We start from the raw sequence: 25,368 nt of genomic DNA, 5'->3' as shown, positions 1-25,368 counted from the left end.
CATAAGATTATTTGATGCTCAAGAGGAAAAAAACCGTCTCTATGGTTCGTATATACTACCTTCGTCACTTTCTGTCTGAATCTCAATCTCATCCACGTCCTCGTTGCCAGGATAGACATATCCCATCTCCCTGAATTTGGCGAAGATCTTTGGTCTGTGGCGCTTATAAAAGCTGATCCAGTCCTTGTGATTGTACTGCAACGAACGATTACAGCATTCTCAGTCACCTATTCGATACAGTACGTTTACTTCGTAGATCACCAGACAAAGGAAGTATACTACCTCATCGAAGTATAGTATCTCCGATTCGGAGATACGTCGACGTGACTCACTTTGTCTCTGAATTCGGTCAAAAAGCAAGTCCTCGAGCATTCTAGCGGACTCCAAGTCCGCATATGCTGTACTAATAAAGTCACATTTGCGTCTATCTCCTCGGAAGTGGGGTTGCTCTTTCTAGGCTTGGATGACATGGGTGTACCCCCCTGTGGATGGCCAATCGGGTCAACACGCTGGCTCAGCTCAGCTCATCTCAAAAGATCTCCCCGCGTGCCGACAAACTTACAGTTGATCTACTCTCGTTCAGTGTCTGCTTCGACTTTGATTTCTTCTTCGATGTCGATGCCGCTGCTGCAGGAGGTGTTTCAACCTCTTTACGTTTGGCCTGCGTCTGGGTCTGAGGCTTCACTTTCGCCTCCGCCGAGAAAACGTTGACATTCCGCTGCCCACCTCCGGCTTCGACTTCCGCTCCGGCCTCTTGCTTCACTGTGATGTGCTGTGGTCGTGATCTCCTAGCTACAGCTCTGACAATATCCGCTTTGACCTCCTGCGGCGATGGTCGCCGTGACGGTGACGGTGACGGTGATGGTCTTCGCGGCTGACTGATACCGATACAGACCACGCTTTCATCGTCGCTATCGCTATCTTGGGCAGCATCCCTCGGTAGATCCGGAATATCCACATTTTTTATCTCCTGTTCATGCGCTTGTGGATCGATTGTCACGTTGTGACCCCGATTGTGGTCTGGGTGATTCACCACCTCATCGTCGGTTTCATTGATATTTTCGGTACTACCCGATGCTGTTGGGATCTGGGTAACGTCGTAATGATCATAGTCTAAGAACTTCGAGGCTTTCAGGCAGTCGTCAATCCATTCAGACGATAAAACCTTCTGCCAAGATCCTCTATCTTCAATTTCATCCAAGATTATTCTCTGTTCCTCTGTCACTGTCATTCTGGTCCTTGAATCTTGGGTCTGCTGTGTTTGGGGAAATATGAGTATTTGGGCCATACCTGCGTTCGCGCAAATCATTCCTCCTGCTGACTATCCGTCATATATACCGTACAATTTAGCTATGTTCCCGACGACAGCCCGGAAGATGCAAATTGAGTTCTGATTGGGGCTGGAGAATGAACACGTACCTTGATGCAGAACTCTGTGCTGAACTGCTCTTGATACACCCAAAAAGTCATAGGGACGCCCTGCGCCGTGAAGAGTTTGGAGATATCGGGGGCTGGTGTCCTTCGAGCTGGGAACTTCTTTGATTCTGCGGAATTCGCTCACTCTGCTCCTCTCATCTGATCTGACAGAGGTCTCGCGGAGGAACAGCCTTCGACGGTCCCCATAGGAGTAGACCTAGAGCGTGTGGCAGGATTCCCTCGGTGGACCCTTTGTGACCGACAGGGATGTCTTCGAGGAGCGGCTATCAACATTGATCTGGATGAGGGGAGCCGCGCTCTGTGCAGGCTCTGATGGAGTGCCCGCCTCTTTCACGTTCGATGATGTGTTTTGTTTCCCAGGTTCACTAGCACGTCCCTGCTTGAGAAGCTTCCTTGGATCTTGACTCGGTGTAGGGGCGATCGTAGCGATCGAGGGCTTGATATCTGGTGTGTTGGCGTTATCTCGGAATGCAGAGTCAGCGATCGAAGTTAGGGTCGGCGGGAAGCCAGGCGGTGTGCACCCTGGAGCGTTTTCTAAGATCGATGACACAGGTTGTTGGGCCTGACCGATCTCGACATTTGTATTATCTTCATTGCAGAGCGTGGTCGTGTCGCTTGTGAATTCCTTTGAGGCTTAGCCATATCGGATCTCTGCGTGCTGGCCAGTGGCTGTCACAGTGTGAGGCGACCACGTCGCCACTCGATTCGGACCTGTTTTCGAGCCCGTCGCAGCCTGAGTCTGGTCTGACCGAGGAGCGTCAGTAACGCACGCAGCCTCGTAAGCCTGCGTGGTTGTGATTGCCCATCTTGCTCGTTTGTGTGGTGGTCCGTTTTGACCATCGAGCGACGCACCAGGAATTGAGAGGGGTCGAGGCTGATAAGCTGGGTTCGGGCCGGTTGGTGCAGTAAAGCTCCTCTGCAGAGTGCCGTGAGGGACCCCAGGCCCAGCAGCTGGGGCGAAACAATCATGGCCGTGATGGTGACTGCCCCCGGAGCGCATCGATCGTTGAAAGTCAAGATGACTTTGATCCCTCCCATGGCCGCCCATAGCTATATCCTGGATCGGTGGCCCTTGTACAAAGTCGCTATACCGCGGGATCCTACATGTATAGTCGGAAAGAGGAAAATACCTTATCTTTCCTCTGTCATCCAAGTCTCAGCATGAAATTTCATACAAACAGTACATCACTTGGGCGTCAAGGACTGTGTCAGCAGATTATGTGCTGTGCCCGCCTTGTCACTTCCGTTTGATGGTGAGAGACAAAGAGGGAGACAGACTGACAGGGAAACAGAACATTGCACAGTGGTAATCTCGGTACGTACCTCAACAGTTGTCCACCCCACGCATTCTCGTCCGTTCCATCATTGAGCACCCTCCTTGCTCTAATTCAGTTCCTGATCCAATAGAACCTCAGGACAGGCTTTGATAACGCCTTGATGACTTTATCGTCCTCGTCTAAACATTCGCTATAACTTTCGACGAGCCGCGGGATATCCCAGTCCTTCTGGATGGCATGCACAAGGTCGAATTTGGGGGTAGGAAAATTATCAAATCCACAGTAATACTCGTCGATCTTCTCTAATCCAGCTTCGAGCATCGACTGATGCGGTTTCGACCTCGGCTTCAATTTCAGACTTGGTGTCGTTCTTGTTTCCGATTTCGGCTTTGTGTCCACGTTGATCGCTGCCTGCTCTTTGCTTACCAGTTTATTGCCCGGTTGGAGGTTAGATTCTTCCGATTTAGCAGAATCCTCTTCTTCTTCTTCCTCTTCCTCCTGGGGGAGGAGCGGGGCCGGATGATTCTTGTAAAACGTCCGAGCGTTGAGGTATACCAGACTACATTGATCCCTATCCCTGCCCTTGAGCTCTTTATCGGGCGGAACGAGGATATGGGTGAAGTTATCCGAGGGTCTGTAGGTGTATTTACCATCTTCGTTCTGTAAAGAAGAGGGCGTTTAGCGGACCGATCAAAGATATTAACCGTGATCAAGATTAGTCTAGTCACGAAATAGCGTTCATAATCATGGCAAGGGGCAGCGGCGGCAGGATTCGACATTGAAGAATGGAAAATGGACAATATTGGGTGATAGAGGCTCCAGAAAGGGAAGGAAATGCAAGGAAGCGAGATTTCCTTTTAGACTCGAAAGCGAACCCACCAAGATGCCCCGTCTTACACCCGTCTGCATCTGTCCATCACCTTGATAATCCTTTCCCGTCATATGGAGGTAAAATACCATACCGTCAAACAGACCCCGTCTGTTGTCTCTCATGGTGCACGAGTACCTTGATTGGTGACAGGACCGAGCAAGCGAAAAATGAGGCAATTCAAGCTAGCGATTGATACAGTACGAGTATGGTATTAACTTTTGATGAAGATGATCGATTTCGCAGATGAGCAGATGCAAGTGACTTTCGAGGGGCAGTCTGAAGTGCAGATACGATCAAAGCAATGCTGACATATATACAAGTGGAATTGATCTCTAGTTACTGATCGTACAGGATTGCGACCCGACTTGCTCGGACCTTGTGGGGGTCCTTGACGCCGCCTGCATTAGGTCGCAGAATCCAAAGCTCTGGTCGAGTCCTCGGAATCACGCAGGTGCTCAGAGGCAAAGAAGCGCACACTGCACCTTATATGTGTTGTCATCCGGCGCCAAGTGGGGAATGGGGATCAGCTTTTTGTTCTTTTCCCGACCCTCTTTGTACCTGACACACGAACCAAAAACAAATACTGTACAAAAACGCGTCGGTCCGAGCGTTTCATCTTGTCTCGTTATGTTCATTGTGGATTTTCCGCGTCTCCTCTTGCTCTCTTCAAATTGCATTTGACATGCTCGGTCCGAACGAAAGCGGAAAGATGGATGAACACATCGACATTGCATACTGTACAGTACAAATTACATGGATGTATGTATCTCCCCTGTCGGCGCCGACACTGAATCACCGCCACTAAGACTCCTCAACCGCAACCCCGATCATGTCGGATCAATCACGATCTTTCGGATCCCTCCATCTCCATCAAATTCCTCATCATCCCCCAGTTCCGAGCCCAAGCCAAGAACCCACGGCAAAGGCTCGTCGTGTCCCTCTCCGTCCTCTTCCCCATAACCCTGCACATTCACCTTCGGTGTCCCGCTCCTCTTCGTTCTCCTCCTCTTCGATACAGAGATATGGCCGCCGCCCTGGATGTGCCCGTCGTGCGTGTTCATTTGTGAGGCGATTATGCTGGTTTCGGATTGCTATGGATTCATATCATCAACTACAACCCTGACTCCTGAAGCGTCCTTGCCATTCTTTACAATTCAAGTTCTGACTTACCCGCTTCCGATCAGCTCGTACGGCTGCTTCTCTTCTGGTGTGTATGGCGGCCTCCGATAACCATATTGCGTACGACTCGTCTGTTAATAATCTCCCATGTCGGACGCAGTCGTCTACCCATCGCGAGGATAGCACTTTCTGATCCCTCATAAAGGCTTCGCGCAGTATCACAGTCTCGTGGGTGTTTTGGGGTGTCAGATCATGTCGACCTTCTGGTCGATGAAACAGAATGACATCTGCTTTTGCAGCATCCTTTATACTTTGGCCGCCATTCGTCTGCCAATATGACTTGAGCGTCAGCTGCATCATCGGTCATCTGGAAGCGGAAGCCGGTGAGCTTACCGTGATGGCTGAGAGCAGATCGAAATCGCAGCCCTCTGCATATATCCGAATAGGTCGACTGATTGTAGCATCCGAAAACAAGCCATGCGCATGTGTCACTTGAACATCGTTATCGTTGGTGTGTTCCTTGACCTTGACGGGTGAACTTTCCGCATACGTCTTCACGACAGGACTGAGCAGGCTGATCTCGATCGGGCTAATACAAGACGCATCGTTTTGGCAGATAACATCATTGCCCCTATCATTCGGGAGACGCTTGATTGTATCCTCCGAGCTATACTTGTACTCCGTGTCGTTTGTGCTAGATAGGGCTTCATGTTTCTCCTTGATCTCGTGTAGCCTAGGTATCGAACTCAATTCATCGAGCAGCTGTTCGACTCGCTTGAGATCGCTCATGTTGGGGATCATGCTAAACTGGGTGTCCTTCTCGTTCGCTTGGGCCTCATGCAAATGAAGTGATTCGTTCCACGCTTCTAATAATTGCTTGACTTGCTCTAGCGTCCGAATATATTCAGCTTTGTCGCTGGTTGTTGGAAGCAGAGGCAGAGTGTCATCTTCCGGATAATAGAGCTGACGGGATATGGCGCAGTCCAGATCTGGTTCGTGGGCCAAGGCAGGGACAGCAGCAGCCGGAGCAAGGGCAGGAGCCGGGACACTTGGGCAAGATGGTATGTCGACGATTGATGGTGTTTCAAGTTGGTAACTCTGCACTCGCGAGTGCGTCCTGACGAATCCGGTCTCCGTGGGACCTGTCTGAAATCGAGGTTCAGTAGAGTGTCGATACTGATCATCGTGTCCGGCATGTTTGGGCTGAGGTGATGCAGCCTGGTCCGAATTCATCTGGTGGGCCTCAACCAGGTCAGGAGTCGGAACGGGGTCGGGAAAAGTCTCAGGAGCAGGGGCAGCTCCGAGGGCTTTGGCTTTGGCTTTGGCTTTGGCTGTTCGTAAAGGTGGTTCTGGAAGCGTTGAAGCTACTTGAATTCGCTGCCGATTCAGTCTTGCTCGCTTTCTTGAATCTCGATCGATATCATGAAACCTGACAAACTCCCTTGGACTTGTTGTGGGGTTCGTGAATACCACTGGCTGTGGGAGAGGAGTCTCACGCGATCGCTTCTTATTTGACGTGATGCTGATTTGTACGATATCGTCAGCAGATGTATTACTGTATACTTGCACGGATCAGCAATTCCGTCAGTCACTCACTCGATCCGATGACCGCCCCACTCATACTTCTCATCCAGTATTACATCTTTCTGAAGACACTCAAGCACCCACTCGCTTTTCAATATCGCTTGATCGCCCCTGAGCTTGTGATACTCTGGCTCAGCCTCATTTATCGGAAGAAGTGGAGCTAAAGCTGGAGTGGATATTGTCGATCTCGTTTCTGCCTTTCTGCGAATCATCTGCGGGTTCTGACGTCTCGATTGATTTTCGATATCCTGTGTTTTGGCGGATGCTCTATTCCAAAAGCCGCTTGATGATGATGATGACGTTGACGTTGGTGGGTCCGTCTCGGCGAAGCATCCAGATGTTGATGACGGTGAAGATGAGGATGAGGATGATGACGGAATGGGCACGATAATATATTTGACTTGTTTTCGATTAGGTTCGTCGAATAACCATCCTCCGTTATCCTGCGACCAGCGTTTGTTTCAAATCGTCAGCACAATCGCGGCATATGATTTGATGTGATTTGATCACTCGTATTTGTGCAGGCGATTGTTTTACGCCATCACAGATTATGATATACTGTAATCAGAAACACTTACCGAGATTAGTCCTTTGATCTGAATAGCTAATGGCGTCCAATCCAAGCTTGTAGGAAGTACATGGAACCCCACTCCGCTGAAAAGAGGTCCGGGGTATATACGTGTAGGCTTGCTAAGTGATTTTCTCTGGTGTTGAAATCCATCTCCATCTTCGTGAGGCTCATCGGTGTTATGCAGTCGGAAGTTCATCCTCGATCCTCGGTCCTCGATCCTCGATCGTAAGGCTTCTCGGCGTATAGTATACAGTACACGGTACACGGTATCTGGACCGCTCTGTCGAAGTGGTCAGTACACGGTGTCTGGATCGCTATGTTGCAGTGGGCGGTGTATTCACAGTTGACTTCTGATAAGCTGTGCAGCTGTACTGACGATATTGGATGTTGAATTCTGGTATCAATCGCAATCGCAAGATCTACAGTGTCATCTGGCACTTGACATCTGAAAAAGAGACAATTGCAATTCGCATCGATTGTGAATTCGCGGTCAGAAAATCAGACAGAGCAATTACGCTGCGCTACAGTATGTCTGTGCTGTGTATCCGTGTTTTGTGCGGCCTGTGTTGTGCTTCCTTTCGAGGCTTCCGAGGGTTTTATGTCAGTGCGTGTCCGTGCGTTAGTTCCGCCATGATGCTGGCCCTGACCGAGTTGGTGAGTAAGTACTACTGTCAGCATGTGTATGTCAATGTCTTTGGTAAGTTATGTAGTATACTGTATCCATACCCTCCTTGTAGAATCCACCGGATCGTACTATTATACATACTGTACTGTAAAGTAATATTGTATAAAATGGTATCGCCAATCCAGATACAAACCAAACTCCTAACTCAATTCGTAATTATCCAAATGACAGCGGAACACTGCGAATTCTATATCAAACTACCTTGCTGTCCTTGACCACCATTACCATTCCCATTCCCATTCGCATTGCCATTGCCAAACATCCCAAATTGATTCATCCCTTGCCCGTGTCCTTGGGGGTTATTCTGTCCGGCAAATGGACTTCCCGCACCAAACGCTCCTCCACCTCCACCTCCACCGCCAAATGCACCGAACCCAGTCGATTGATTATTCAGCCCTTGCCCTTGCCCTTGCCCTTGCCCTTGCCCTTGCCCTTGCCCTTGGCCAGTCGAGTTAGGTCCTAGACTGCCAAACATACTCTGTCTGAATGGGTTCGGAGAATTCCCCAGACCACCCGTCATCTGCGGATTCAATCCCTGTTGACCTTGACCGTTGCTTAGGGGCTGGGTCGAGAAGGGAAATCCGGTAGATTGACTTTGCCCTTGGGCTCCATTCAGATGCGAGGGAGACTTGGTACCTGTTGGCGTCGATCCTGGTTCCTGGATTGGCGGGAGGGATTCTAACAATGAAGAACCGAACGAACTGGTAGGTTTGAATGGCTTTATCGAGGATCCGCCATATCCCGTTTGCTGGGGTTGCAGGAAATCAGTAGATCCGGTAGGATTTGAGGATAACGATGTCATGCCGGTTGGCTGGGATGATATTGACCCGAATGCAGTTGCGGATGTTGGATTTGTAGATGATGGAGAAGAAGGGCCGGTGTTATTATTGTTGGTCGTACTCATAGATCCGAATTGCGATAAGAAGTCGTCTTTCGGTTTCTCGTTGAAAGTGAATGCTGATGCTATATCCGACATTCCACCGTCCTGCTGTTGTTGAGCCTGACCGTTCTGCTGCTGTGCTGGCTGACCCCATGGAGACGACATGCCGCCCGTTGGGTGAGCCTTGTTCCCACCACCCATCAGGAGTTCGTTCATTGAGGGTCCTTTAGGTACCTGCGGAACAGGCGGCGGCACTCCACCGGCTGGGGCGAATGGGTTCTTGCTACCAGTTGCCTGCGCCGTCAGAGGTTTCGGTTCTGATGTCGTGGAGAAAGCAGGAGTTGAACCTGGTCTTTGAATCTGGCCAAATCCGTTGACACCCTGATTCTGCGTCTGATTCTGGAATGGAGACGATGGTTGCTGATGCCCGAACGGTGAAGACGGCTGAGACATGGCACCGGTCAAATTGGTGTTGAGCATCATACTTTGTCTGAACGGGTTGGCGCCTGTAGCTTGGGGCTGTAGGAATCCGGTCTGTTGCGGTTGTTGAGGCTGAGGCTGAGCAAAAGGAGTTTGTTGCGGTTGATGTTGAGCTTGAGCTTGTAAGAAGCCTGTCTGCTGGGGCTGCATGAAAGGTTGTCCTGTCATTTGAGGGAACATAGATTGCCTCTGATTCTGGTTCAAGCTCCCACCGCCACCGAAAGCCATCATACCAGTCTGCTGAGGTTGCAAAAAGCCTTGTTGTTGCTGCTGCTGAGGCGCGAAGCCTGTCATTTGCGGCTGCATGCCCATTCCCATTTGGCCAAAACCTGTTGCTTGAGGCATCATCATTGATTGTCGGAATGGGTTGAACTGGCCGCCGTGCATCGTCATTTGGTTGTAATTCATCCTACGAGACACCATTAGCTTGGTCAGAACATCGCGAAAGACTGTTGGCTTACTGCTGAGCAGGTCCGCCAAACATCGTAGGCTGCTGATCCGATTGTATACTGTCGAAGAAATCCTGTATCTTCTGCGATGAGCCTGGTGGTGCTGATGCAGGAGGTGGCGATGAAGGTGCTGCAGCAGGCGCCGGGGCGGATGAGGAAGAAGCTACTGGTTTGCTTTCTTTCGCAGGTGATTTACGGCCTACGATGATTTGGAGTCTCATCAGATGAGCTAACTCGCGATGATGATGGTTGGACATCACTCACCTGCAGGTGAAGGCTCCCTGCCTGACTTGCCTTCCACGACACCCAGACTCTTCTTGTACTCCATCCGGTTGTTCTCGAAGTTCGGGTCATTCAGGTATTCCTCCAAAGCTTTGACCAGACCCGTCGGGGCATGCTTGAGATTAGGCACAGGTACATTGACAACGTGATTGAGCTTCCTCGCTACCCCTAGGTAGTCGACCACTCTATCGGTCTGCTTGATGAAGGATTTATAGATATCGAAGGATTCCGTGGCATCGATCTTAGACATCTCAAAATAGTGCTCTGAAATGGTCAATCAGTGACAAATCGAGGACAGGAGGCCAATCGGACGGGACGGCACTTACCGAGAATGTTGCAGACGCCTTCGTTTCCAGCTTGAAACAGTACTAACAGATCCTTGACTAGCATCCTAAAAGCAAGAACAGTGTTCTCATCTCGTAAATCATCGTCGTAAAACTGGAAAGAGAGTATGTCAGCTTTGCTTGATACTGCTCCTAGACCGGTGGGATACCATTTATCACAAGGAGGAGGGAAGATCGGCTACTCACTCTGCACTGAACCAAACTATCCAGTATTTTCTGCACATATTTCACCTCTCTCAACAATCCCTTCTCGACCGATAGATGCCTCAACTTTCTAGCTTTGGCTATATATGTTGCCGTAGAGACCATTAGCCTGCCGATCCGATATCCAATGCAGAGGACTGAGTGGAAGTGTGAGTCATGACGTACAGTTCGCCGACAATCCATCGCTCTTCCTATTCGACTCGGTCTGCTGATTCACTACATCATGCTTGATCTCCCTATAACTCTTTATTCGCGAATCCAAGTACGCAGCGTACGCCGACATACTAGCTGGCGGTTGGAAGCCTACGTCCGGTCACAGAATCAGCTGAGGCATTCAGAACCAGTGCAGAGAGGGTTATCTGACGCCGACTTACCTTCCCAATTTTGACCATGTACGTTCCTCAATTTGAGAACATCCTGTTTCGATAGCAGGTTTAAGAAATTATCTGTCGCGCCGGATCTCATCATTTGATGTATTGTCAACAAGGCTTTGAAAACGACCTATTCAACAAAATTGCCTCAGTACTCGCAATTGACAGACATGATGTTTTGAGTGAAAGACCACTCACCACCGCATTGACCTCCCTCATCCGAAGGGATAGCGAGCGGACTATATCTTGCAATGAGCCATCTTCCGAGTACGTAGCTGCTATCAATACCCTATATCGCTATTGTCAGGCTCATGTCTCCCCAGCATGCTGTGAGGGTGCAAGAGATAGAAGGTGGAAGGACGAGCCGCAGAAGTTGGAACGTACTCGATGTACTAGAGGTACGACAGACTGAATCAGCAGGTCATCCTCTTGTGGATGATATTGATAACTCAGGAGTACCAGAACGCTCCCCACTGATTGTCAGAAAGCAGATTGTAATGACTCACTTTAGCTTTCGGCGGTGCATTCTTCGGCTTACAAGCCAACTTGACGATCTTATCCAAATTATGGGACATCTTGAACGCCTATCTCAGGTCCGGTGTGAGTGACCTGTCCTTGATGCAGTTTGAGTCTATACCCTCTCGTCTTGCAATAATAATTGACTCCTATATTGCTCTGCTTGGTAGAGCTCACGAGAGACGTTGAGTATGTAACGTTGAGACGAGCGATGAAAGACGCTTTGGGCACGATGCGTATTTGTGTAATCAAAAGGGTGGGTGGATGGATGATGTCGGCCCGGTGATTGTTTGTGTTGGTCGCGGGCGATGCGGGCGATGTGACGTATCCGCTTAAAATATCGTTTCCGAACTCTGTTCTCTAGGATCTCGACGAGGTCTCTCAGCGTGTCTGGGTAGATGATGTTGTCACACTGATTCTGAAGTCTTGTTGCTTCGAGGAAGAGGATGGGATTGAGGATGTCTAATGGATTATCGGCGTCAATGCGCCATGGTGGGATATGACGGACGGTCAAAGGGTCAGGGTCATCGTCATGGATGTATGTATGTATGCGGAGTAAAAGGATAAGGAGGCTTTTATTAAGGGAGATTAATTGCATGGCATCACAAGATTACGTATGACGCCCACCATCATCAACAAACACGTGGTGCACTCAACCTCCACTCGCTCGAATCATCCCAGTACAATGGATCACCATCACCATCATTGCTTCAACTTGACTATCACCTCTTACTTCTCCCTTCCCGTCCAACTCCCAAGTCTAGGGTCGATCACCATGGACTCCAAAGCAGAGCAGCAGCTCGCTTCAATAGCAAACATCTCGTGAGCTCAGCTGCCTTCGTCAACAAAGCATCATACCTTGACCCAGCTGACGCCAAATCCTTAGAAACCAAAAAGAACGCACAACCTCCTACCTCGCCCTCTTATCCACCTTATTCTCCTCGCAACCGCCTTCCAAAGATGCACTGATCACCCTCGGACGACATTTCGTCACTTCCATGTCTATGGCGATGGTTGTCGGACGCAGAGTGCTGGGATCATACGTCATTGCGTTATGCGCCGGAACATCGATGGACACAACTGGTACTGCCAGTATAACCCTTGATGATGAGGGGTCAGGAGAGAATCAGCAATTCATGCAAGCGGGTATCAACGCTTTCAAAAGTAGCGAGGGTGAAGAGGTGAGAAGAGATGTGGTGGAAGGTGTTTTGGCGGGAGGTAATTTGAGTGGATGGTGTGAAGAACAGGTAAGCTGTTTCGACGCTTATCTTCATGATGAAACGCAGCTGACATTAGCTTTGTCAGACTACGGTGCTCAGGCATCTGTATGCTCATCTGCTGCAACTTGAAGAAGATTGGTTGGGGGCTGCTAAAGCCCTTATGCAGATTCCTTTGGAGGGCGGCTCGAGGTGAGTTAGCTGTCATTCCAATGATTTTTCGAAGTCGCAGCTGATCCTACTGTAAAAATGTCAATAGGCTCATTTCGGATGAAGAGAAGTTGGCGGTGTACATTAAGATAGTGCGATTACTCCTTGAGGTGAGCTTTACATTTAGTCCTTGCCATCATTGGCTTTATCAATCAAGCTCACCTGTTGTGCGTCTTAGTGCGGCGAATGGGGACAAGCACAGACTTATTTTTCGAGAGCTTCGCTTCTGATCCACGTTACAAAAGACAAAGAAACCAACTTGTCATATAAGCTCTCTCAGGTCAGCTGTCTATCGCCCCACCTAGTCGAAGAACAGCTGACATTTTAGCTACAGGCTCGACTGTTCGATTTCTCTGCAAGGTTCAACGAAGCCGCTCAGAAATACCACGAAGTCTCCTTTGACAGCGCAATAGCTGAAGAAGATCGATTACAAATGCTGTGAGCTTGCTCTCCCGTGATACCGTCTTTCGCGAGGTGGTAAAAGCTGACGAGGCATTGAGATATCATAGTAAAGCAGCAGTGACCACCAGTATCCTCGCCCCAGCGGGACCACAACGATCGAGGATCCTAGCTACGTTGAACAGGGATGACAGAGTACATTCATCTCTTCCTCCTTCGCTCTCGACAATGCTCAGAAAGATGTTGTTGGAGTATATCGTCAGGCAGGAAGAGGTGAAAGAGTTTGAAGCGGGATTAGAAGATCATCAGCGGGCTACGGTAGAAGGTGGTGGCACGGTGCTGGAGAGGGCAGTGAGGGAACACAATGTAGGAGCTTGTGGGAAGGTGAGCGGTCTCTATTCCACTGACGGTCATCTGGAAATATGGGTTGTATCTCGGCAGGTGGGAAGGATAAAGCTGATGTGGGTTGTTAGGTATACGATAATATCAGTTTCGAAGCTTTGGGTAATATCCTGAATCTCGACGCTGAAAATGCTGAGAATACAGCTAGGAGGTGAGCTAGTTCCAGCGCGTCTAGCCTACCCTACCAGATAGGAGAAGCATGAGCTGATCTGGTTTATTGGAATTGTTTTAGGATGATTGAACAGTGCCGGTGAGCTAATACAGCGAGCCCGGCTGGCGAGTGGACTATCAGCTGACTGACAATTCGTCTTTAGGCTTCGTGCATGGATAGATCAACCACTTCATTTACTCTACTTTGAATCCCGTTCGTCGCACGATACAGATGCCGAAGCGCAAGGTACGGCCGGTGGACTGGGTATCGAGAATAAAGAGAAAGAAGTCGAGCCGAGATTATGGAGTGAGAGGTGGGATGATAGGATCAGAGAGACCAGTATCAAGGTGAGTCCTTTTGTAGCCTTACTGAACATATCGTTGGCAGGGTTTTCTGAGGGTGATACTGATTATGATGATGCCCTTGTCAGGTGGAAGCTCTGGCCGAGCAGATTCAGCAAAAAGGCTTGATACCCCCAATCCCGGCATGAGAGTGAGTGTGAGCGCAAGCGTCAGAAAGTCGTAGTTGTCAAATGCGATTCCAGGGTTCAAGCGCACGGACTTTGTACAGTACAGTATAAGATATTGAGATGATGTGCTGTGTATAGATATGATGCATTTTCACGATTGTACATGTACATGTACCCGTGAACGGAGCTTGGCTTCTTTCTATTGAGCTATATTTAGCGGTATATGGCATTCTTCTGCAGTTTGACTCCGATCTGGAAATTGTCGTGATTATAGATCGACAAGAGCTTCGGCAAGTACATGCTAGAGTGATTCACAGGTGATCAGCATCGGCAGCAGTACCGGGGGAAGCCTTGACATGAGTCGTCCTCAAAAGAAGTGGCATCTGGCACCAGGCGCGACTGAAGAAATCACTCACCACCTCATGCGCATCGTCCCCTTGAGCATCCTTAAACGCCTCGACATCAGCAGTCAAGCAGATCGTATGAGCGCATTCTCCCCCGGTGACGAAGTATGTCGGGACGGTGTCTACTTTACGTTACGTTACGTTGCGGTACATTACGTCGCGATGACTGATCCGTCAGCCTGATGTATGTACGATTGTACGTTGCCTGGCAGGAAGAGAGCGGGGGAGAAAGAGGGACATGAATGGAGAAAGGGCAAACTCACTCCCATCTGAATTGACGTAGTGCGCGAGTAATCGCTGAGAAGAAGGATGGAAAGTCCATAAAGTGCTTTGGGGATCACCTAGGACATTCGCGTCTCCGTCTCCGTCTCGTAGCGCTGAGCCTTTCCCGATAGCTGAAGTGGGAAGCTTGGAAGTGAGAGTCGAGGGGTTGAGGGGTAAATCCGAGATGGACCCGTGAAGCAGATGAGTCGGATCGGTATCGGATCCATCGGACTCATCGAGGGCTCCGGGAACGGGCAGGGATTTGATGGTATCTGAAGACGAAGGAAGTCCTTGGATAGGGTCGGGTAAGACGGATCCACCCGGTCTGGGTAAGCCAGAGAGGAGTTGTTTAGGGATGCCTTGGACAGTATCGGTATCTGGGGATATTGGGAGTCCAGGGATAGTTCCTGAGGTGGGTCGGAGGTCGCCTGACTGAGGCAGGTTGAGGAGTGCTTCGATACCCAGATGAAGTAGTCCGGAGGCGTCTGCACCATGTGTAATGAATATCAGTAACAAGTCGCTTGACCCCATTTGGGATAGTTCACCCTTCGATCGTTGAGATCACGCGACTCACCCTTCCAGCCCATTCCGAGTGGCGCGAAATTCCCATCACCTTGTTTGAGATCTGACCCGTTAAGTCCCTTGTGCGGGACAGCCGCTAACACCTTTCTGGGTCCATTAAAGGCATCGTCATCACCACTACCATTACCGTCATTGCCGTTATTGTTGTTGTTGTTCTCGCCACTTCCGTCGTTGCTTGGTCCAATGAGGAAAGGGGTGGAAGTAGGGTCGTTGGGCATGGTCATTTTTAGTGCCCCGTCCGTAGTGGGTGTATATCCGATTCTACCGGAATCAAGGAGTTTCAGCACAGGGCCTCCCACCACACCGCATTCTTGTGACTGCGGACGGGAAGACCAAGGACCCCGGAAGGCATAAATGGGCGCGTGCGAAAAAGGAGTGAGCTTGAACTTACAAGGGATTATCGCCATCGGGCGAACCTACTAAACCCATATCACTCCCATCTTCGGGATTCTTCATTCGCATAGCATATTTCTTAGCTGCGTAATCATTACCTTGATTGCCACTGGCATTGCCGATATCAGGATTTCCGGGTTCCGTTGGAATATCTTGATTCTGCTGTTGCTGTTGTTGTTGGGGATCTCTGAATTGAGCAGCATTGATCTGAGGAACTGGCTTTTCACTCCGCCTGGTTGGTCGTCCCGTCATTCGTCTAGTAGGAGGTAAGATCCCCAAACCACGTTTGATCCGCTCGGCGTTGGTCATCCCTTGACCCCTTCCGACACCTGCGCCTGCGCCTGCATTACCCCGAGCGTCCCCTCCGTTGTATTTTCCTTCTGCAGTGGTATCGGCATTGGCATTAGCGTTCGAGTTGGGTCGGTCGGATCCATTGAATTCGCCTGTCTGGCCGTGACTTGGCACAGATGGCACAGAAGGGGCACTGGGCAAAGTAGGAGAAGGGACGTTCAGCTGAGGAGAAAAAGTGGGGATGGGTGAAAATGTAGCTGAGCCTTGTAAAGACAGAGCGGGGGATGGAGGGGGAGAATCGAAGCCGACTGGAAGGGCGGCTGCTTGGATGGAACCTGCAAAAGCTAAGATTGGAAGAAGACCGACTAAGACCATTTTCGTAGACGCGATTTTTGCACAGTGTGCTGTAGATAGATGAAGGATTTCAGATGCGTTTCTGGATCAAAAGTCTTAAATGTGATTGAAGTATTGGAAGAAAGCGAGAATTTGGCAGAAGTTGTTTGGGGTTGAAATGGAAGTAGCGAAATCGAAGTTGGATTTGAATTTAGTTGAAGTAATGGAGAGAGCGAAGAGAAGTAAAGTGAATTGAATCGAATTGAAACAGGAAATATTGTTCAACCGGGTTCCATCACAATTTATATATAGATGGAATTATCCATGTTGATACGATACATGTGGATTCGTCAACCCGTGTTGACAAAGCAGGCAGGCAGAGGTTCCACGATGGAAATTTGTTGCTTGTCGCTTGCAAATGGTGGATTATCGAAATGGGAAATCAAGATGGCAGATCGGTCGGAAAAGGAATCGGTCGGTCTATTCAGTTTTCCCTTGTTCGGGCCACTCGATCAAGTCTCAAGGTTTTTGGCTTCCGGGCTACACTGCAGCCCTTTGACTTCTGAATCCTCCTTTCTGATCCGACAAATAGCCTGAAGTGAGTGGATGGTCCGTTGAGCGTCAGCTCAGATATGGGTAACCGCCAGATTAAGTACCCAATTGAAAACGGTGACACAATGTCAGATTGGTGGATATCGATCGGTTCCTTATCTTATCAACGTGAATTCATTCGAGATGATATTACGTAACGCACTTTGCACGCCGTCGCCACCGTGACGTGATGTTCTCGCGCTCGATTAACGATTTCGAGTGAAATGTCATGTTCTTCATCTTACTTATCCGCTTCACAACAGCGACGGGTGATCAATTTACCATGTCAGATCGGGAAGAACCATGACTCTTCCCATCCCACCTCATCTGTACTCCATGATCGTCGCTATACATAGTCCAGAGCCAGGCACATCCCCAGAAGAAGACGAATCCAACTCCGACCCAGATTGGAGATTGGGGGAAATCAACGTTGACTGGGTGGACTTCACTCGAGAGAAGTCCATTGACCAAACTGCTCCTACTCATCCCTCAGTATCCAATATGGCTACATCCAGTCGAACGCAGTCACCATCATCTTCCAAGACCAGATCGAGATCACAAGCAAACGGGCGATATGTCCCCGGATCTTCCCCTAAACCACCTTCCACTTCCGCTTCTTCTTCTTCCCCAAGGCACTCCAACGCAGACCCACACTCAAAGACACTTTCCAACTTAGACTCACTATCCCTTCAGCCCCTCTTAGGTCATTACCCCACTCCAGCACAGGGGTCAGGAGGAGAACCTAAACCGCTCGATGCGTCTTTCGCATCTGGTATTTCCGAGCTAGGTCGGGGTGTCATCCACCTTTTCAAGCATCCCCCCCCATCCTCATTGATAGCTAGTATAGACTCGCATCCGATAGGCGAAGGTTCGAGATCTACAATCAACAGATCGTCCGAAGAGTTGGACTTGTTAGGTGAGAAGGCCGAGGGGGAAGATGGGAGTCTGATAGCTATCTTGGCGGTACCTGCCTGGATGCGGCCTAGTGATTTTATAGAATTCATTGGAGGGTGGAGTAATTGTTTGGAAGGCGTGCGAATGATCAGGTGAGTGAGGATCTGGGAAACACCATATTGTGGACGATGTTGCCGCGGTGAAGCTACACCATCCTGTTCAACCTGGCACAACATCAAGTCACATGAAGGGAAACTGAGGCTATACTGTACCATGCAGAGAAGCGACAACGCCAAACCGCTCTATCGTCTTGCTCAAATTCCGTGACCCGCTCCAAGCCTCCGACTTCTCCACCATCTTCACCGGCAAAGCATTCTCCACCCTCGACCCGCGCGAGACATGCCACCCTATCCGCATCCATCATCTGATCCTGCATAAACTCGATAAGCCGGTTAATGGTACCAACAGAAGTACTACCACTGTCATTCCGGCATTCCCACCTTCCGTCTACTCCTCTCGAGCTAGAGAGCTCTCTTCACTACTGAAAGGCGTAGATCAGCGGAGCACGTACGAGCTTCCTTCTTGTCCAGTATGTCTCGAGCGGCTTGACTCGACCGTGACTGGTCTAGTGACTCTTCCGTGCGCGCATACGTTCGACTGCGATTGTCTGAGGAAATGGGGTGATTCGAGGTGTCCCGTCTGTCGTTTATCCCACCTCCTTCTTTCGTCCGGCTCAGCCTCAAACGGAACGCATTCGCCATCAAGGTCTCGAAGGGGGGATACGGATATAACGCGGTTGACTAAATGTTCGATGTGCGATTCGACGGAGAATAATTGGATTTGCGTCGTATGCGGTACAGTAGGTTGCGGGCGGTATGAGCCGTCAAAGGGTCATGCGAGGAGACATTGGGAAGAAAGTGGACATGTGTTGGCTATGGAGTTGGAGACGCAACGAGTGTGGGATTACAAGGGTGACAAGTGAGTCTCTTATATTTTAGCTGTACCATCGGAAGAGTAAGATCCATAATGGTCTATTTGAGCTAATTCTCTCTTTCCGCTCTTAAGCTACGTACACCGCTTGATACAGTCTCGATCAGATGGCAAGCTCGTCGAACTCCCCTCGGCCTCATCTCTAGTCACCTCCTCAGCAGTCTCTCGTCCTTTACCGTTCGGCGGATCCCACCATACACCGGACAGGCGTTCGGCCCAAAGTCACAACAATCAGAATCACACGTCAAGTCAAAATATGATGAGCACCAGTACACCAAATTCAGGGTCAAGTTCAAACGACGCTGGACCATCCTCAGGCGACGTCGAGAAAATGTCCACTATCGAATCTATAACCCTCGAATACTCTTACCTCCTCTCAAGCCAATTGGAAAGTATGCGACATCATTACGAAAATCAACAATCTACCCTTCTCTCCCGTTTGGAAACCCTCGAAACCTCAAACAAAGCCACGCAAGGGAAATTGAAAGATCTAGAAGATGCGCAGAAAGCACGGGAGAAAGCTGAGTCGAAAACTCATAAAGCTTTGGAGCTTTCGAGGGCTTTACAGAAGAATCTGGAAGCTGAAAAATCCATGTCGAATGGTCTAAGTGCAAGAGTAAAATCCTTAGAAAGTCAGTTGGAGGACGTAAAGACGCATTTGAAAGGAAAGACAAAAGAATGTGAGAGTCTGGAAGAGACAGTCAAGGATTTGATGTTTACCCTTGAAGCGGGGTTGAAGGTCAAAGAATTAGGAGGGGAAGGAGGGGAAGGAGGTGATTTGGTGGTTGTCCCAGGCAAGGAAAGTAAGGTGAAGAATAGAAAGGGGAAACGATGATTAGCGTCTTTTGTCGAGCTGAGCATCATCTTCGACTTGTGATCTCATTTGTATTGTACATCACGAGCATCTTGGAGCGAACGAAATCATGCTTGTCGAGCAAAGTCCATTCATCTAATCTTGTACAACATGTATCATATCACGCATGAAACCCAGAACCGATCAGCGAACCACGGATTGAGAAGGTGTAATCTACCTTACAGCTAAAGCTGATCTACTGGAAGCCCCGCCTGCTGCGCCTCGTTTCCCCTTGCCACCTGCCGCAGCAGCTTCTTGAGAGGTATTTTCCTTGTCTTCCGAAGAGTACATAGCGCTATTCGACCTTCGTTCGGTCCGCTGGAGAGTGGCAAAAGCATATCATGTCAGATTATCCGGCAATGAAAGATGCGTGAGGGACGAACGGGCAGGAATAGTAATGTGATTGGATTGGACTGGATGGAGTACATCAAAGATGAAACTCACCTCAACGATACTGGTACCGTCCCTGAACCTAGCTCTGAACAGCACATTGGCATTGGTGAACAACCCTTCTTTGAGGGAAACAACAATAAACTGAGATCCCTTGAACCGATTCCTGAAAAGCTGTCCGATATGTTGAGTGTGTTGTAAATCCAAGGCAGCGTCAATCTCATCCAGGATATACATTGGGGCAGGCTTGAATTGCAATAATGACATGATGAGTGATAATGCGATCAAGGATCTGGTCGAGAGAACAGTACTTGGTCAGTCTGATTTGCACTTTGCGACTGAAGAACGATTGAGGTGCAACGGACTAGGATGGGTAGATCATATGAAGACTCACCGTTGACCACCACTCAATTCTGTCAGACTGGCTTTCCACACGCTACCTAGACGAACTTTGACTTCGAGGCCTTCCGTTAGATCTTGTCCTTCTGGAGGCTGCAGTTTCGCAAAGTTTCCAGGTAACAGCTCGGCGAAGATCAAGCCGAAATCGCTAAGAACAAAGCATCAACATGATCAGCCGAGACTTCTTGACCAATCTACCCCAAGCTGCCTTTATGCAGCACGAGATAGACATACCCATTGACTTTTTCCCAAGTCTTCGTCAATGCATCCCTCTTATACCTATCCAGCTCAATGATTGTATCCTCAATCATAGATTTATCTTTCAAGACAGTGGCCATCATCTTTTTCAGAGCTTGTTCTTTCTTCTCGACACTGCATTTGCGTCGCCATCAGCATTCTTCTAACAAGTCATGTAACCCTGGCAAAGTGGAACACTCGACTCACCCCTCGATCATGTTCATGACTTTGGTATTGATCTTCCTGCCTAGACCCTTCTGAGCAGCCTCAAGCTCTCTACATTGTTCTCTCGCTTGATTCAGGTTGACTCCATGGAAATCATATGGCGTTCCAGGTTTTCCGAAGAACCTATACATGGTATGGAGATCATCAGAACCGCAAACCTCTTCGTGTATATCGAAGCGGAAGGGGCAAAGGGTACTCACTGATGCTCCTCAGTGATCCAGGTGAATTGCCTCTCGAGGTTCTCTTTATGCCCTTCCGCGGTAGTCTGTTCCTTCGCCACCAAACCAATATCGTGATCTAGCTTTTTCAACTTCAGCTCGGCATCGAGTATCTCTTGCTTCTTTGCCTTGAGATCATGCTCGAGGTCGGCCAGCTCATTGTCGAATGCAACAAGTACAGCTCTCTCAGCTTTCAGCTTGGCTTCGGCAGCTTTGTAGTCGGCCTAAGAGCACGTCTTAGTTGAGCAGTGAGATCGACTGAGTTCGCAGGCAGTGTGGCTTACTTGTTGCGCTTTGAAAGTCGCTTTCAGTTCCCCATGTTCAGACTTTGTCTTTTCTTGAGCTGCAATAGCTTCTTCGATTTCAGCTTTAGCAGCTTCCAAATCACTTTCCAATTGTTCTACAACATCGAAATCAGCCTGCTGTAGTCTTTGTAAAGCTAATGCAGCGATTTACGAAGTTCAAGTTCGGCTCCTTGTACCTCTTTCTGCCTCGTCTTGACTTGGGTGGTCTTCTTACCCAACTCTTTCTTCTTGGTTGCAATGTCCGCCTTATCCGCCCGAGGTATTAGCCTTGTCACGAATTATGCGCCACTCAGCTCACCTTGATCTCCTTCAACTTGGAATCTTTGTTATTCTTGAAATCGTCCATCTCCTTTTCGAGCCTCTTCACATCCGCGCTCGCCTGCTTCTGCTTCTCTTTAGCTTGATTGACCACTTCTTTCAGCTCCGCCACGAGTTTCTTCGCATTTTCGACCTCGGAGATGATCTAAGTCCCATCTGCGCTTAGCTCAAGCCTCCAATTTGGACATGACAACTCACCTTGGTCGCATTACTACCGTTTACCTGTTCTTCCAGGAGTCTAACCTCATGTTCTTTCAAGTCCAGTTCTCGCTTGTCCTTCTTGTATTGATCAATCACTTTTTTAGCTCCGTTCAGCTTTCTTGAGACTTCGTCCAAAGCCTTCTTGTGCTCGTTGATTTCCTTCTCGATCGACCGCAATTCTTGCACCTTGATCAGAATACCTTGTGACGAAGGGGCCGAGCCTCCGGATAGAGTCCCAGACGGATCGTAGACGTCTCCTTCGAGTGTGACAGATTTGACACCGATGTTCTTGTTGAAAGTCACAGCTTGAGCAGACTGTTTGTCTGAACAGATGAAAGTATCTCCGAACACGTATGCCATGGCTGCAGAGACATCGTCCGAGTATCCCACCAGGTCCAGTGCGAGGTTGGCTTTTCCAGGTGCAACGTGCTTGGCAGCGGCGAGTTTCTGCCAAGCCACATCATTTCAGCTGTGCGCGACAGAAATGCTCAGGAAGTTGACTCACCTCAGCAGACATCTTGAACGCGTTGATCTTGTTCAAAGGTATGATGGTAACCCTTTTCCTCAACTTTCCATTTTGCAGCAATTGCGAGCCAACTCTCTCATCTTGCACAACCACGTTGTACAGCTTTCCGCCAGCACAGATTTCTAAAGCGGTAGACGACTTAAAATTGCTTTCGTCAAGATCAATGAGGGTAGCCACTAGACCTTTCACCTTGGATCGATCGAAATCTGGCTCGGGATCCGAGTACTCGAAATCAATAGCAGCGAGTCTAGATTTCAACATGTCTCGTCGCTACAACCAGAATATCAGCATAAAACACCTCATTTCAAGGAGAGATTTGGCTCACCTCCATGAGCTCCTGAATTTTTGATTGATGTTTAACTTGGATATCCAGCAACTCCCTTTCCTTGCCTTCATCCCAATCCGCGCTTTCCACTTGCTTCCTCAATTTCTCCACCAGAGCCTTCTTACTAGCGAATTCCTTGATAAGTCCTTCGCCTTCTTTCTCGGCTTTCTTGGCTCTCGGCTCTTTCTCTTTGATCTCTTTTTCTGCTAGGCACATCTTCACTTTGGCTTGCTCGGCTTCAGTACCGGCTGCTGCTAACTTCGCTTTCGCTTCAGCCAGCTGACCCATATATCCTCCTGCGTTCTCGTCATCTTCTTTGTTCGACGATAGACCAGTGATCAGCGATTGGAGAAGTTCTTCCAGCTTGGTCAATTCCGTTTGACCTGCGTCGTAAGCCGCTTTGAGTTCTGCGAAATCAGATGCATCTTTCGTTGTTTGGGCACGTCGATCTTTGAGCGATTGCTCGGTCTACATTCCGCTGTCAGGTGTTTTTCCGAGACTGTATACCATCGACTTACTTCTTTAGCAGTTTTCTTGGCTCCTTCCACCCTGTTCACATCATCCTTGAGCGTTCCTTCGATAATCTCAATCTGCGTTTTGACCTTGACAAGCTCTCGGTCCAGGTTGTTGACCGCATCTGTGAGAGCAGAAACCTTGCCGCCTTTCATCATTTCCTATGCGTGAAAACGTTAGGCTCCAGGACACGAGGAGATCAGATATCAGCTTACCTTCTCCCTCTTCTTCCTTATCTCTTCCAAATCCTTCTCCATTCCTTCGCATTCCCTACCCCCTCGCTCCACATCTTCCTTGGCTCCTGCAATGTCCTTTTTCTTCGACTTCAGATTTTCACCAGCTTTCTGAGCCTTTTCAACCGATAGAGTCCATTCGTACGCCTTGACCAGCCGTGTCAGCCGCTCAAGCTCAGAGGTAGCTTTCTGGTATTCCAAGTACGATCGCTTCTCCGCTCGCAATTTCTCTAGTTTAGGATCTATCTCCTCGCGCAGCAGCTACGGTGTCCGCATATGTCAGTCGAATCCGTATCATGACAGTCGAGCAATGGAGATGGAAGAGATGAGTCGATCCGGAAGAGAGCTACTCACACTTTCAATCTCCTCCACTTTCTTATCCTTCTTAGCCATGGTCTTGACAGCTTTATCCTTTCTTTCCTCAAACATCCTGGTCCCGGCCGCCTCTTCAACCATACCCAGTATTTCTGCAGGCTTCATATTGAGCACTTTCGTGATTTTACCTTGCATAATCAGGAAATTGGGGTTATTGATGTTGAGTTGCACAGACTGGAAGAGGTTTTGTAAAGCTTGAAGGGTAGATTTGTGACCGTTGAGTAGGTATTTCGATACGTTTCCGACTGCTATCTGTAAACCTCACGTAGATTAGCTGTTATGCTCCGAATACCATGACTCGTCTCATCGTTCTGCCCCTTATCGCGAATGACAGCGCCTGTATCCTGCAGCCTTCCTGTTGATCAGAAGCCTCCTCCTTTTCCGCGGGACATCATTTTTTCCCGCTATATTGCGCAACCCTGGCATCTCGATCTGCCCTCTCTTATAATATGCGCTCCTTGCAACTATCATGTCCATATACATGCCTGACACATGAACAAACTCACTTGTCTGGTAACCGTGATCTGAGGTGTGTTTTCGAAACCTAATGGCGACTTTGTCCTATCCTGATTATTGAACACGATCGTCACACTGGCTTTCGTCACTCCTGCTTGGCCTCTGGAACCAGTTCATTTTTGGTCAGCTACGGTACTATCACTTGGTGACTGTGTATCGGAAGCTCACCGCTTATATATCAGATCCATCAAATTATTCGCTCGGACCTGTACAGTCAAAGGGTGTCAGTTGCGATATACACTTGCAGCCCTCAGGACATCATACGGAATGAGGAGTTCAGGAGTAGTCCAAGAGAAAAGATAGATTGGGTTTGATATATGACCCACAGATTGCATATTCGTTATACCTAAGACGAAACAGATCGCATCTAGTATATTCGATTTTCCGGACCCGTTCAACCCCGTTATTGCATTGAAGGACTCGTCGAACCCTAAGAGCATTCGATAGTCAACATTCATTCTTCTTTAATCGTTACCGGACAGTCGCAGTGATGTGGTCCAGGAGAGATGGATGATCGCTAGCTTACCCGATATAGTGGTTCGGACGGGGTATGATTTGAAGCCTGCACATATACGATCAGCTTAATCGAAGATGACTGACAGATAAGAGAGGTGAGGTGAGGGGACGGGTATGTACCATCGAGGATAAGTTCCTCTATCCGCATTGTGGATCCCGTCTTCTAAGGTGATCGAAATGCTGATCTCCAATGAGCGATGAGCGCGGTCTTGCTTCTCGCTCCGAGTAAGCCTGTTTCTTGCCTCTGGCTTCAGCTACAGTTGAAGCTTCTCGGGTGTGTTCCTACGGAGCAGATCGATGTGTAGTTCGTTATTTTTGCTTGTTGATATGTTGACATATTAGGAAGAATAGAGGAGAAGACGCGTTAGTTTGATGTTATTTTGTTATTTTGGTTTGTTTACTTACGCGAGGCCCGGCTATAGTGGGTTACTTGAATAGGTAATACCGATTTTTCCGCTTGTTTGGTTCCATCTACATTTGACATGGACTCGATACATGCATGATACAAAGCGATTTGATGCCCAATTATCAAAATGAATATACAGCGAAACTTCGACA

The 25,368-nt window shown here is 48.9% G+C and overlaps 9 protein-coding genes across 9 annotated transcripts; 2 read left to right on the top strand and 7 right to left on the bottom strand.

The window, feature by feature from the left end:
* Nucleotides 1-39: 39 nt before the first annotated feature.
* Nucleotides 40-1,231, bottom strand: I303_107507 (uncharacterized protein; the record flags this gene model as incomplete). Its single annotated transcript, XM_018410186.1, has 3 exons — nucleotides 40-195; nucleotides 333-482; nucleotides 563-1,231. The coding sequence occupies 3 exons, from the start codon at nucleotides 1,229-1,231 to the stop codon at nucleotides 40-42; spliced, it is 975 nt and encodes a 324-aa protein (XP_018261189.1).
* Nucleotides 1,232-1,633: 402 nt separating this feature from the next.
* On the bottom strand, nucleotides 1,634-2,437 carry I303_107506 (uncharacterized protein; the record flags this gene model as incomplete). Its single annotated transcript, XM_018410185.1, has 2 exons — nucleotides 1,634-2,051; nucleotides 2,208-2,437. The coding sequence occupies 2 exons, from the start codon at nucleotides 2,435-2,437 to the stop codon at nucleotides 1,634-1,636; spliced, it is 648 nt and encodes a 215-aa protein (XP_018261188.1).
* Nucleotides 2,438-2,825: 388 nt separating this feature from the next.
* I303_107505 (uncharacterized protein) lies at nucleotides 2,826-3,707 on the bottom strand (the record flags this gene model as incomplete). Its single annotated transcript, XM_018410184.1, has 2 exons — nucleotides 2,826-3,374; nucleotides 3,594-3,707. 2 exons carry the CDS (start codon nucleotides 3,705-3,707, stop codon nucleotides 2,826-2,828), a joined length of 663 nt encoding a protein of 220 aa, XP_018261187.1.
* A 705-nt stretch (nucleotides 3,708-4,412) lies between these two features.
* I303_107504 (uncharacterized protein) lies at nucleotides 4,413-7,055 on the bottom strand (the record flags this gene model as incomplete). The annotated part of the gene is made up of 5 exons (XM_018410183.1): nucleotides 4,413-4,676; nucleotides 4,756-5,031; nucleotides 5,098-6,226; nucleotides 6,301-6,731; nucleotides 6,867-7,055. The coding sequence occupies 5 exons, from the start codon at nucleotides 7,053-7,055 to the stop codon at nucleotides 4,413-4,415; spliced, it is 2,289 nt and encodes a 762-aa protein (XP_018261186.1).
* A 676-nt stretch (nucleotides 7,056-7,731) lies between these two features.
* I303_107503 (uncharacterized protein) lies at nucleotides 7,732-11,129 on the bottom strand (the record flags this gene model as incomplete). The annotated part of the gene is made up of 9 exons (XM_018410182.1): nucleotides 7,732-9,313; nucleotides 9,366-9,552; nucleotides 9,618-9,899; nucleotides 9,962-10,073; nucleotides 10,166-10,263; nucleotides 10,349-10,486; nucleotides 10,558-10,684; nucleotides 10,753-10,851; nucleotides 11,061-11,129. The coding sequence occupies 9 exons, from the start codon at nucleotides 11,127-11,129 to the stop codon at nucleotides 7,732-7,734; spliced, it is 2,694 nt and encodes an 897-aa protein (XP_018261185.1).
* A 716-nt stretch (nucleotides 11,130-11,845) lies between these two features.
* I303_107502 (uncharacterized protein) lies at nucleotides 11,846-13,939 on the top strand (the record flags this gene model as incomplete). The annotated part of the gene is made up of 11 exons (XM_018410181.1): nucleotides 11,846-11,892; nucleotides 11,957-12,317; nucleotides 12,376-12,479; nucleotides 12,547-12,607; nucleotides 12,676-12,777; nucleotides 12,832-12,935; nucleotides 13,007-13,280; nucleotides 13,370-13,449; nucleotides 13,531-13,548; nucleotides 13,613-13,796; nucleotides 13,880-13,939. 11 exons carry the CDS (start codon nucleotides 11,846-11,848, stop codon nucleotides 13,937-13,939), a joined length of 1,395 nt encoding a protein of 464 aa, XP_018261184.1.
* Nucleotides 13,940-14,186: 247 nt separating this feature from the next.
* I303_107501 (uncharacterized protein) lies at nucleotides 14,187-16,227 on the bottom strand (the record flags this gene model as incomplete). The annotated part of the gene is made up of 5 exons (XM_018410180.1): nucleotides 14,187-14,219; nucleotides 14,335-14,444; nucleotides 14,586-15,071; nucleotides 15,161-15,429; nucleotides 15,560-16,227. The coding sequence occupies 5 exons, from the start codon at nucleotides 16,225-16,227 to the stop codon at nucleotides 14,187-14,189; spliced, it is 1,566 nt and encodes a 521-aa protein (XP_018261183.1).
* Nucleotides 16,228-17,079: 852 nt separating this feature from the next.
* On the top strand, nucleotides 17,080-19,495 carry I303_107500 (uncharacterized protein; the record flags this gene model as incomplete). Its single annotated transcript, XM_018410179.1, has 3 exons — nucleotides 17,080-17,822; nucleotides 17,950-18,648; nucleotides 18,736-19,495. 3 exons carry the CDS (start codon nucleotides 17,080-17,082, stop codon nucleotides 19,493-19,495), a joined length of 2,202 nt encoding a protein of 733 aa, XP_018261182.1.
* Nucleotides 19,496-19,687: 192 nt separating this feature from the next.
* On the bottom strand, nucleotides 19,688-24,958 carry I303_107499 (uncharacterized protein; the record flags this gene model as incomplete). Its single annotated transcript, XM_065969601.1, has 20 exons — nucleotides 19,688-19,831; nucleotides 19,958-20,195; nucleotides 20,298-20,450; nucleotides 20,537-20,674; nucleotides 20,747-20,887; nucleotides 20,965-21,206; nucleotides 21,267-21,382; nucleotides 21,439-21,532; nucleotides 21,586-21,750; nucleotides 21,804-22,253; nucleotides 22,312-22,602; nucleotides 22,658-23,125; nucleotides 23,176-23,331; nucleotides 23,386-23,664; nucleotides 23,758-24,030; nucleotides 24,285-24,396; nucleotides 24,463-24,500; nucleotides 24,621-24,724; nucleotides 24,821-24,856; nucleotides 24,931-24,958. The coding sequence occupies 20 exons, from the start codon at nucleotides 24,956-24,958 to the stop codon at nucleotides 19,688-19,690; spliced, it is 3,666 nt and encodes a 1,221-aa protein (XP_065825673.1).
* Between the last annotated feature and the right edge of the window lie 410 nt (nucleotides 24,959-25,368).

This window comes from Kwoniella dejecticola, chromosome 9, assembly GCF_000512565.2.
Source record: "Kwoniella dejecticola CBS 10117 chromosome 9, complete sequence".
NCBI classification, from domain to species: Eukaryota; Fungi; Basidiomycota; class Tremellomycetes; order Tremellales; family Cryptococcaceae; genus Kwoniella; species Kwoniella dejecticola.
The sequence above is the reverse complement of the archived record's forward strand: the minus strand, read 5'-3'. Positions and strand labels throughout refer to the sequence as shown.